This window comes from Plasmodium brasilianum, chromosome 14 (assembly GCF_023973825.1).
Source record: "Plasmodium brasilianum strain Bolivian I chromosome 14, whole genome shotgun sequence".
Classification (NCBI taxonomy): Eukaryota; Apicomplexa; class Aconoidasida; order Haemosporida; family Plasmodiidae; genus Plasmodium; species Plasmodium brasilianum.
Window position 1 is genome coordinate 3,082,517 of NC_090127.1, and position 12,596 is coordinate 3,095,112.

At 27.3% G+C, this 12,596-nt stretch overlaps 3 protein-coding genes across 3 annotated transcripts; all 3 read left to right on the top strand.

Moving 5' to 3' along the window:
- Window positions 1–1,680: 1,680 nt before the first annotated feature.
- MKS88_005865 (uncharacterized protein) lies at window positions 1,681–3,608 on the top strand (the record flags this gene model as incomplete). Its single annotated transcript, XM_067219163.1, has 3 exons — window positions 1,681–1,746; window positions 2,093–3,172; window positions 3,528–3,608. The coding sequence occupies 3 exons, from the start codon at window positions 1,681–1,683 to the stop codon at window positions 3,606–3,608; spliced, it is 1,227 nt and encodes a 408-aa protein (XP_067071067.1).
- Window positions 3,609–4,475: 867 nt separating this feature from the next.
- Window positions 4,476–5,018, top strand: MKS88_005866 (uncharacterized protein; the record flags this gene model as incomplete). Its single annotated transcript, XM_067219165.1, has 1 exon — window positions 4,476–5,018. The coding sequence occupies one exon, from the start codon at window positions 4,476–4,478 to the stop codon at window positions 5,016–5,018; it is 543 nt and encodes a 180-aa protein (XP_067071068.1).
- A 2,875-nt stretch (window positions 5,019–7,893) lies between these two features.
- MKS88_005867 (protein phosphatase PPM4) lies at window positions 7,894–11,256 on the top strand (the record flags this gene model as incomplete). The annotated part of the gene is made up of 1 exon (XM_067219166.1): window positions 7,894–11,256. One exon carries the CDS (start codon window positions 7,894–7,896, stop codon window positions 11,254–11,256), a length of 3,363 nt encoding a protein of 1,120 aa, XP_067071069.1.
- Window positions 11,257–12,596: the final 1,340 nt, after the last annotated feature.

Sequence of the window (12,596 nt, forward strand, 5' to 3'; positions counted from 1 at the left end):
GGTTTTTCTTAATAAAAAGATATTTCATAAAGGAGTCAAAACGTGCAGGGGAAAAAACACAAGTACATGGACGCATACAGATACATATTCATAAATAAATACATACATATATACATATATGTATACATATATATATATATATATATATATACACCAATACATGTGTAGCATGTAGCAACTATTAATCGTATACCTCAAGTAACTAAATGTCCTCTTTTAAGGAAAAGCGTAATTTAATATTAAGTCATTAAAAACAAATGCTTATAGAGAAATAGCTAAAAAACGACTTGATATAAAAAAAAAAAAAAAAAAAAAAATAATGTAAAAGGTTAGCAATATTAGCCAATACAGCAAATTTTAATAACGTGCAGCTGCCAACGAAAGGACGGTTCACAGTACACGTTGATAGTGATCTATCGTGCTTTGATGACAAAATAAGCCTTCTTACTGTTTTTATATTTATTATTTTTTATATTCTATTTTTTGTTTATTACAATATTATTTATTATCTTTTATTTTCTATTTTTTAATTTATTTTATTTTGTTAAACTGAAATTACAAGAATATAGATATTAAATTAAATTTTTTCCTAAGTAATAATTAACGTATCTGTAATTTGGGGAATACTATTCTCACTAAATATTTAAGTAATATTGTATAAATTTCTGTTCATAAAATTTTTAAGAAAAAACAGTCACCTGCCTTTTATGTGTTTCGTGGTAATTATACGAGTTCCGCTTTAACCTTAAGAAGATGGCAGTTTGTCATTTGCATTTTTATATGTACGCATAATACGTAAATAAATGCATCATACAAACCTACATAAATATTTAATATATAAATGTATTACTACAGTAGCAAAAAGCAATGGCCAGAATTCTTCTTTTCCAATAAATTTCTCTATATCGGTTCCTTTGAGTGAAGAGATTTTTTTTTCTTTTTTTTTTTAATAAGACTCACATAAATGCATTTAAAAAAAAAAGGTATCAACTGAAGAGTATGTTAACATGTTTGTTATTTTATTTTATTTTATTTTATTTTCCTTTATATGATTTCTTTTTATTTTATTTATAATTTTTTTTTTTTTTTTAAACCTTTACGTTTTAAATATTATTTTTTAAAAAAAAGAACATTTTTCAGTTTGAAATAATATTTATTATTCCTGTGTTCATACTTTTGAGAGCGAGAGTAGATTATTCCTTTTTTATTACATTATTTCATTTTTTCCTCGAGCTTTTTTTTTTTTTTTTTTTTTAATAATATTAAATATAGGCACTGTATATAACCTTAAACAAACGTACATATATACGTTAAACGATTGTACATATATACGTTAAACGAATGTACATATATACGTTAAACGATTGTACATATATACGTTAAACGAATGTACATATATACGTTAAACGAATGTACATATATACGTTAAACAAAAGTACGTACGTACTTTAAGCTGAACAAATGCATATATGTTAAACGTATTTGCGTAAATGTATTAAATTGACTTAATAGGTAACCACTGTTTACCCCTTATTCACAGGACGCCAGTCAAGTTATATACGTACTTATACATAGATAGATAGAGATATATAAGCCTATTAAAACTGTTTAAAAGATTTATTTTTAAAAATAAGAATCCTACACAAATTTTTGGTATTCTCAATTTTATGTCAAGTGACCATGGAATATAGAAAAACGAAGAGAACAAACCAGTACATCTATGAGGGGAGCAGACACACTGCTAAGGTATGACTTTATTGCTACTGCATGTTGACAGTTACTGTTCATATGTTAATAATATATGTTTATATATATTTATTCACACGCATATGTTTGTGTAACGGCTGATCAGTTAAAAGCAGCGTGAAATAGTGCTTGCAATTGATGTCAAGTTTTTTTTTTTTTTTTTTTTTTTTGATATTTGTGTTAATATATTATAACATCAGCAATTTATTTTTTTTTCTTCTCACATATAAAGCTATAAATGTATACATATATTTACATACATGATCATGTAAAGATTTATTTGTGCATACAAACTTCCATGAATAAACATGTTCACGCGCGTTACATGTACCGTTCACCTTTGCAGCGACAAAAAATAAATGTCAACACCCAGTGCAAAGGAATTTTGATATCCCCAGTGAGTTATAAAAAGATGAACATTGGTATAAAAGAATTTTTGCATTTTTTAAAATTAAATTTTCCAAATAATTTTGATAGAGCAGATATAAAAATTAACGATGACAAGAATGTGGAAATAGAAGATGTTGATAGGAAAAATAGCTTTGTAGAAAAACAATTAAAAAATGATATTGATAAAGAAAACAGTGAATATAATAGATTTATTCCCCTTCGAAATATTATAAAAAATTATACTTTTATTAAATTTAATTATGTGAATGATAAAACTCCATCTGAAATTGTTAATGACATATTTTTCTTAGCGAATGATAAAAAAGAAAAATATATATTAAGAAATATATGTAAAATTATTCCTCTAGATTGTATATGTAAGCCGCATATATCACCTTTTATTAAAGCTGTTCTTCCTTTGATTCGGAAAAACTTTTCTAATGGAATGTGTGTACAGGAACATTTTACCGTTAATCATTTGATGAAAATTCTGAACTTGTCAGGCGAAAAGGTTGAAGCAGGAGAGGGGGAAAAGGATGAGGGGGTAAAGGAAAGAGAGGGAGATAAGAAAGAAGAGAAGGAAAAAGAAATAGATGGGGAAAAGGAACTAGATGAGGGAAAAGAAGTACAGGGGGATGAGAAAAGAGAAGGATCTAGCGAAGAAGGAAAAAAGAGAAAGGTAGAACTTGACATAAACAACAAGGAAAATGCTGAGAAAGATGAGATAGGCATAAATGGAAAAGTAAGAAGCGATAAAGTAAGCATTAGTAAACAAAACAAGGAAAACCTAAGTGGAAAAGAGGGAAAAGATGGAGATGAGGACTGTAGTACGAACGAGAATGGAGTAGGTGTAATTACTAATGAGGAAAAGAAGGATTCTGAAAAGAAAGTCACTTGGGCACTTATATATAAATGTTCTAATACTAAAACACTATTAAAAAGGGATGTTCTAACAGTGTTAGACAATTGTATAGGAAATAATTATAATGTCAATTTGAGTAGCCCCGATTTGGCTGTTATAGTATACGTTACGGAGGTTTGAATTATGTACATACGTGCATGCGTGTGTACATACGTACATATGTACATGACTTGCATACGCTAATATTTTTACACATGCATGAATACTTATGCGTGTAAGCGCGTTCTTCACTGCCGCGATTGTGTGTGTTAGTATTACATTTTAATAAACTCAAAATGGATACAACTTTGTTTTCGTTTTCGTTTATATTTTTGCTTATATTTTTGTTTATATTTTTGTTTATATTTTTGTTTATATTTTCTTTTTTTTTTTTTTTTTTTTTTTTTTTTTTTTTTTTTTTTTTTTTTTTTTTTTTTTTTTTTTTTTTTTTTTTTTTTTTTTTTTTTTTTTTTTTTTTCCTTTTCTGCAGATAATGTGTGGTATAAGTATAATGAAGAATTACGACAAAACAAGGAAATTTAACATCGCATCCTTTAATGAGGATTCGTAGAATTAACATAGTAAATGTGTGCTTATAGTAATGGATTTATATGCATATAAATGTGTGTATGAGTAGCATTTATGCGTATGCCATTGACTGGGATGCCTTTGTATATAGACGGTTAACGTATGTATAAATATATATATATACATATATATACACATATGTACACATATACATATTACATATAGAGGAAGTATAAGTATAAAAGGAATACTGCAAATTAAATATATACAAAAACTTTATAAAATCATAATTAGAATTTTATATATATTCATATATATATATATATATATATATTCTTTACCTGAATATACAATTTGTTAAAAGCTCATCCTTTTTTCATATTATCATGAAATTTTGAACAGTTATTATACTGTAAAAATATGAGTTCCTCCACTTATATTTGAACTATTTTCGTTGCGTTTTATTTTTTTAAATCAAAGTTTGTAATATTTAATTTATTTCGTATACACATATATTGATAATGTACAGTCAATATAGAAATATAAGTTTTCAACATATTCTTTTAAAAATAGTAAACATTTTTAAATATATATTATTACGTAAACCCCAATAATATGCTAACGAATATATTAATGACTCTTTAATTTGCTATGTTTAAAGCATGCTTAACGAAAAAAAAAAAAAAAAAAAAAAAGAGTAAGTGTGTGTGAAATGGCAGCTATTTTGACTGCTATATTGTAAGAATACATATATGTGCAATTAATTAAAATATTTCCCACAATATTTCTTACAATATTTCCTACAATATTTCTTACAATATTTCCTACAATATTTCTTACAATATTTCCTACAACATTTCTTACAATATTTCCTACAATATTCCCTGCAATATTTCCTACAACATTGTTTATGATTATTTGTAAAAAGAGAAAGGAGGACAAGGGAAGAAAAGAAAGGGATAAACCCATAATGAATATAGAAGCTGAACTTTTAAAAGTACTGCAGAAGTTAAAAAGAAAAAAAATAAGGCCTGCTCATGAAAAAGAAAAAATTTTTGATTCTAATATCATAGAGCAATATGATGACAGTGTTTCTGATGACGTATGCTCAATTAAGGATGTAATAAGCTGTGCAAATGGAGCAGAAAAGGAATATGACGACGATATTGATGATGATGATAAGATGAGAAAATACAAAGATGTTTATAATAATTTTGAAAATAATGTAAATTACTACTTGAATGAAAATATTGAACGAATAATATACTCCTCTGTTAGTAGTAAAAATGATAAATCCTTTTTTACCGAAACGGATGAAGAAACGTGCATTAAACCGTTAGACATTATATATCATCAATTAAGATATGGTAATTTACAGGGTGAAAAATTAAGGCGTTATGAAAACAGCATGAGATATTTTAAACCATTATTTCTCGATGAGGACGATGAGTAAACAAAATTCCAGTGGGCATATGTTTGCATGCGTGTACATGTGCATGTGTTTACATGTGTGTTTGCATAATACTTCCGAAGTACAATTTATTAACCTTCATGTATGATCAGTTTTTCAGATTCTTCCATAAGTTCGAATGATAAGCAAAAAAATGGAAGATCGTGTTTAAAGGACATAACTAAAAGAGAGAAGCGATAGGAAAACATGCACGTACGTCCACATGTACTTATGCGTAAACGTATGCATGTATGCATTTAAACATATCATTTATATACAAGAAAAAGATGGCGATCAAGTAAGATTATATTTTTATTTTACAATTAAATATTTAAGCCATGTTTGTAAATAAAAAATTATGTTGTATTTAATTTATTTTTAATTATGTTATTTATCTCTTTTCTTATATTTTACACACCGACATTCACACTTTTATAGCTAGCTGGGCTCTTTTTCCGTAAATGGTAATATCTGAAGTGTTAAGAGTCGAAGTTACTCATTTCTCTTTTCTTCAAAATGATCTCATCAGTTGTTAAGCTTTGGAGAAACTTAATCGTATAGGTATACATATATATATATATATATATATATATTTACGCATTTCTGTCCCATTTTGTCATTTCGCACTCTTGTACATCATTCAGATTTTCCTGAACTAGCTGACATGTGCATATTTTTTTTTTTTTTTTTTTTTAATTCTTAATTGTTCATGTAAGTTTTTGCTTAAATTATATGTACATAAACGGTAGTATGCGTATATATGTGTACATATATGTACATATATAACATCCAAAGATAACGTTACGGTTTCTAGACGCCCTAGAAGAGATCACTTATCTATATTAATGACAAATCAGAAAATATTTGTGTAGTTTCTTGTAATTATGAAGAAGCTATTTAATAAACATTAACGGCTGTTTCAATAAAAGACTCGTTCCATTATAGTATTTTATAACCCTCAAAAAGAATTGACAACTTTTGCACAAACATCAAGTGAAAATTTGTTTTATGAATACATGTGTTAGTATAACATTTTTGTAGTTATAAATTTGTATGCAAAAAAAAAAAAAAAAAAAGAAGAAGAAGAAATTAAAAAAGGATATACTTCGAATAATAATCCTCAAGAAACGAAATTTATTCTGCTGTCGAGAAGTAATTTGTTCATGTGGAAAGAAGGTTAGAGGCTTCAAAATTTAGTCCCCAGAAAAGTGTACATTAATTTTCATACGTCCATGTATGAGCAAATGCACGTATATGTTTGTATGTATGTAAGTACGTATGTAAGTATGTATGTATATATGTAAATGATTTAACAAAAGCGTATCATTATTCCCCTGAGGACAGAATTTTATATTATAAAAGGTAAAACAAACAAAAAAAAAAAATCGTTACGAATAAAAGACAAATATAGTGTTTTCCTTTTTGCAAAAGAAAATACCATTTGTAGTACATATAAAACAAAAGAATAGGAGGGGAAAGGCAAACATCGCAAAACTTCTTTACATATAAAAAATTAAAAGCTTTGAGTTGAATATCTTAAATTTACAATTTTTTTTTCTTTTTTTTTTTCATTTTTCTTATTTTTTTTTTTTTCTTTTCCTTTTCTTTTCCCTTCTTTTTGTTTTTCTTTTCCTTTTCTTTTCCCTTTTTTTTCCTTTTTATGTTTAAGGTTTTAAAACTTTAAAAAAAAAGGGGTTACGTTATTTGACAGAAAACTTTAATAATAGCACAAATGTTTTATATGGTTTGTACGTTTTCATTTTTCTTCATTTCGTAAATATATTATGCATGAAACGATATACCAAATATTTTATAGATATGCATCCTTATTATTTTACTTCATCCTTAGTGAATTTAGATACATTTTATTAAAATTTTAGTAAAATTAAATTTTGACTGAAGTCTTTATTTTTTTTTTTTTTTTCCCTTCTATATAGCCATTTTTTTTTTGTCTTCTACAATTTGTTCCAATATATACAAATTTTTATATTTTGTTTATGAGTTTTCATTTATAACAACGTGTTACCAATTTACATATTTGCGTTATATAAAAACTGCAATATTCTTATGATAAATTTACGGTAAAAATTGCTCTGTACGTATGTTAATTCACTTCACACTTCATTATGCAGTATGTATTATATATATATATGTATATATATATATATATATATGTATATATATATATATATATATGTATATATATATATAATATTATGTAAGTATAAACATTACATTGAATATTTTTTCATTTTTTTTTTCCTTAGTTTGTATAATTTTAATTTTCATTTTTTTCTTCATTTTGCAGAATTTTAATATTTAAAAAATTTTTTTTTTTTGTAATTTGTTTTCAATCGTTCAACTGTAGAAAATTTTGACTAAAAGAATACAAAATAAATGCAGAGGTTAAATTTGTTATAACGCCTTTTATTTTTTTTATGTAATAATTTATGCACGTCGTTAATTTGTTCGTTCATTAGTTCGTTCTCCTATCCATCCGTTTATTTGTTCATATATTGTATATACATATATATAATATATATATATATATATATATATATATATATATATATATATATATATATTATTTATATATACTGTTTAATTTACGTTTGATATATTAAGGGAAGGCTATATTTTTATAGTCCCACAACATATATATATTTATATATGCATATATATGTATTGCATGTAAGGACTTTTATATATATATGTACGCATGTATATATGTACTTATGTGCTTATGTACGTAGATATCCTTGAAATACTTCCGTACGCACTACAAAGCTTGAAAACGTATACACAACATACCCACTAACATTTTTTGCAATCATTTAAATTTTTTTGAAAACATATGAATATAAAATAATATGAAAGTATGATAACAAATAATACAGAAAAAGAAATAAAAAATGAAAACTACAATAACCCTAATTTAAGTGATGATAACAGTATTGTGGAAAGGGGAGTAGTAGTAGACGAAAAAGAAAATAATTTAAAAATTGCTTATAAGGACAAATGTCCAATTGATTACGAGGGGGAAAACTATTATTGTGAAAGTGGAGGGGAAAACTTAAGAGTGAATAAAAAAGAGATGGAAGTAGATGGGGAAGGGGTAGTAGAAGAAGAAATGGAGGTGGAATGGAAAGGGGGAGAAAAGGAAGAACTAGAAGATGCAATTGATGAAGAAATCGAGGGAAAAGACGAAGAGAAAGGGGATGAAGCAACGGAAGAGGAAGAAAAGGTGGAACTAGAAGAGGCAATTGAAGAAGCCGAGGAAGAAGACGAAGGGGAGGACGATGAACATAGGGAGGAACCAAATGATATCAAAAACGATTATGATGAAAATAGTGGAGTACACAATAATGGGCAGAGGTTCAAGTTGAAAAGGGTGCCTTCAGGGGATGTACCATCAGAAAAAACAATAGAAAATAAGGATGAATTGTTAGAGTGCAATAATAGCAATAACAGTAATGGTAATAATAGTAGCAACGATAATGGCAATTACAATAGCAACGATAATGGCAATTACAATGGCAACGATAATGGCAATAGTTACTTGAAAGAAAATATATGCAAATTTGAAAGAGATATGCCCGATGAAAGGAGTAGAAACTGCAAGAATGATGATAATAATATACACAAGAAAATTTATGAAAATAATGAAAAATGTAAAAACATGAACATAATGAAAAAGGGGTATCACAAAAGAATTAATGATATTATTATTGATAAATTAGTACACAAAACTTTTAATAATATAATGAAAGATACATCTAAAAAATGTTCTGTAACAGACAGTCCGAATATGGAATATAAAAATAAAAGAAGTTTAACGGTGTATAATGACGATTTAAAGAGGGAGACGAAAAAATATAAAACGAAAGGATCATTTGAAAATTCAGACGGATTAGCGGCGTATATGATGAAAAATAAGAAAGAAGATGATACAGGGAAAACTTATGTTAAGTATGAAATGGATGCTGATGATGGTGGTGATGGTTATGACGATGGTGTTGATCATGATGATAACCATGGTGAGGGGTATATTGAATATTCAAAAAACGACAAATTTCTAATTTATTGTAAAAATCATTTGAAAAAATTTGATGAAATGGATGTTGATGAATTGATGAAATATAAGAAGGAGGAAACAGTTGAAAATAAGGGAAACTACCATGAACATGTAAAAAAAGAAAAGAAATCGTATAATGCTAATAATTGTACGACTAATTATGATAACTATATTATGCATCATAAGGGAAACGATTTTACGCATGAGAAAATGAATATTAGTTCGATGCAAACGTTAAGCATTGCTCGTGATGAAGGTAATCGAGGAAGCGGTGGTATTAGTGGTGGTAACGGTAATGGCAGCCATAGTGGGAACTGGAATGGAATCAATAATAAAAACGATACTAATTACGGTAATAGTACCACCAATAACAATCCTGTTACTAAGGAGGAGAACGTACTGGATGCGTCCATTCCTCAAGAGCATAACATTAGCTGGACAAGTATCAAATGTGAAAATATGATAGATGAAATAACGTTCCCACCGATTTATGAAGAACGTAAGGATGAATGGTTTAAGGCTAATGAAAATGAAGACTGGCATGTGCATAAATTATGTAAATGGTTATACAATGTTAAGGACAATCTATATTTTAATATTAGCAACCAAGAAATTTATTTTGAAAAAAATAGAAAATTTTTGAAATTTGAAAATTCGTTTGAAGAAAATGCAAACACTGGCTCTGATGAAATAGAGGCAAATAATTTTGTGGAAGATCATGACAAAAAGTATGAGGATTGTAAACAGTTCTATTCCAATGGTGATTGTAGAAAAGATGCTAACATTAATGTTAATGTTAAGCAGGAGTTGTACAGGGGTGAGAGTGGTAATAACGAAAGTGTAAATGGCAGTATGAATAGTAGTATGAATGATAGTTTTAATAGTAGCATGAATGGAAGCAATGGTGTAAGAGTTAATGGAAGTAACAGTGGTGGTAATAGTAGTAGTGAGCATTGTAATGGTAAGAGCGTAGAGAACAACAGTCGAAGCAGTAAGAACAACATTAGCAAACGGGGAACAAGTAAAGATAAAAATATGTATGACAAGAATTATGTAGAAAAAAGGGATACAATGAATGAAAGCTTTTCAAATGATATGGAAACCGTAGAACAGAACGATGAAACTGTTGAAGAATTCAGTATGGTATTAGAAGATGATTTAGTATGTGGAACTTTTAGTAAAATAGGTAATCATAATAGAGGAGAAAATGAAGATTTTTATATAACAAAAGATATATTAGACTTAAACCATGTTTCTGAGAGTGATGGGTTATGTTTCTTTAGTGGTGTATTTGATGGGCATGGTGGATCTAATTGTGCAAGATATGTGATGACACATTTAAAAACAAATTTGATTGCAAAATTTAGACAGTCGTTTTTAATAACATGTAAAAAACAATTTAAAGAAAAAAGTTCAAGATTAAATGATTTAAGTGTTGAAATAAGAGCACTGTATGATAGTTGTATAAAAGGGTTTGATATGACTGATAAGAATTATATTGAAATTTCGAAAAAATATGATTATAAGGATGGTTCAACTGCTTGTGTTGTACTAATATATGGTCCAGATGATGATGGATCTTTAAAAGTTTTATGTGCAAATTGTGGAGATTCAGGGGCTTTAATTTGTCATAATAAAAAACCAATTAAATTGTCCTTACGCCATAAACCTGATTTACAAGAAGAAAGAATGAGGATATTAAAATGCGGAGGAATAATAGCAAATATTAATGGTATAAATAGAATTATTACTAAACATAAAGATAAAAATAATAAAAGTAAAGAGAAGACATTTTTAGCTTTATCAACATCCAGATCATTTGGGGATATATCATACAAAGTACCCAGGAAAATTGTTCTATGTAAACCGTTTATTAGTGTTTATACAATAGATTTTGATATGGACTCTTTTCTTGTTCTAGCTACTGATGGAATATTAAATGTATTAAGTGACAAGGAAATTATTGATATTGTTTGGAAAAATATACATAAAAAACCTGAAGAGGCAGCAGAAGAAGTGGTCAAAGAAGCAACGAGAAGGGGATCCACGGACGACAAAACCTGCACAGTCATCTTTTTTTATTGGAGAAAGGATATTTTTAGCAATTTACTCGAAAATGCTAGCTTGGAGCATATCGCGCACGAGGATTCCAAGGGGGAGGTATGAGCACATTTAAACAGGCTAGGAAATTTTAGTTGCATGGGTGAATAGATTTGTGGGCATTATTATATCATTTTTTATTCCCCTTTTTTTCCATTTTTATTCCCATTTTGTTCCTTTTGTACTCCCATTTTATTCCTTTTATTCTCCCATTTTGTTCCTTTTGTACTCCCATTTTATTCGTTTTATTCTCCCATTTTATTCGTTTTATTCTCCCATTTTATTCCTTTTATTCTCCCATTTTATTCCTTTTATTCTCCCATTTTATTCCTTTTATTCTCCCATTTTATTCCTTTTATTCTCCCATTTTATTCGTTTTATTCTCCCATTTTATTCTTTTATTCTCCCATTTTATTCCTTTTATTCTCCCATTTTATTCCTTTTATTCTCCCATTTTATTCCTTTTATTCTCCCATTTTATTCCTTTTATTCTCCCATTTTATTCCTTTTGTACTCCCATTTTATTCCTTTTGTACTCCCATTTTATTCCTTTTGTACTCCCATTTTATTCCTTTTGTACTCCCATTTTATTCCTTTTGTACTCCCATTTTATTCCTTTTGTACTCCCATTTTATTCCTTTTGTACTCCCATTTTATTCCTTTTGTACTCCCATTTTATTCCTTTTGTACTCCCATTTTATTCTCCTTTTATTCTTTTATTTTCTTTTATTTTATTTTTTTTGTACAGGACATTAACATGTTTTCAGAAATATTCTGACCCGTTCAGGTACTTTTAAAAACTTTTCAAAATTGGAGGACAAATATGGTAAGCACAAGTTTTACATTAAAATGTTTTTTGAAAAATGGAATAGAACAAGTTTCGTTAAAGAACATTATATACAACGTGCAATTTCGGATTTTAAGAAAAATGTGGAGTGAGCGAACGTTATATGGTTAATTTGGAACAAAAAAAAAATAATAAGAAAATTAAAAAAAAAAAAGTGAAATAAAGAGGAATAAGAAGAATACGGGGCTTTTTTTGCATTATTATAAAGCAATTAACGCAAATCGATGTTTTACATTATTTTGTTTTATTTCACTTTATTTTACTTTATTTTACTTCATTCTACTTTATTTTTTTTTTCCTAAAAAGAAAAAAAATTAAGAATTTGTTTTTAATTATATACTGTTCAATCTTATATATATATATATATATATACACACCACACATTTGCAGCATTTTTTTTTAGCTGATATTACCTTGTTCTTTTCGTTGTAAAGGTGAAAATTTAAATAAATTGAAAAAATTAAAAAATAATGATGAAATAAAAGGAAAAAGCTCTGAGATATAACTTCGTTTCTTTGCTTTTCTTTTCCTTTTTATTATATTATTTTTTTTTTATTTC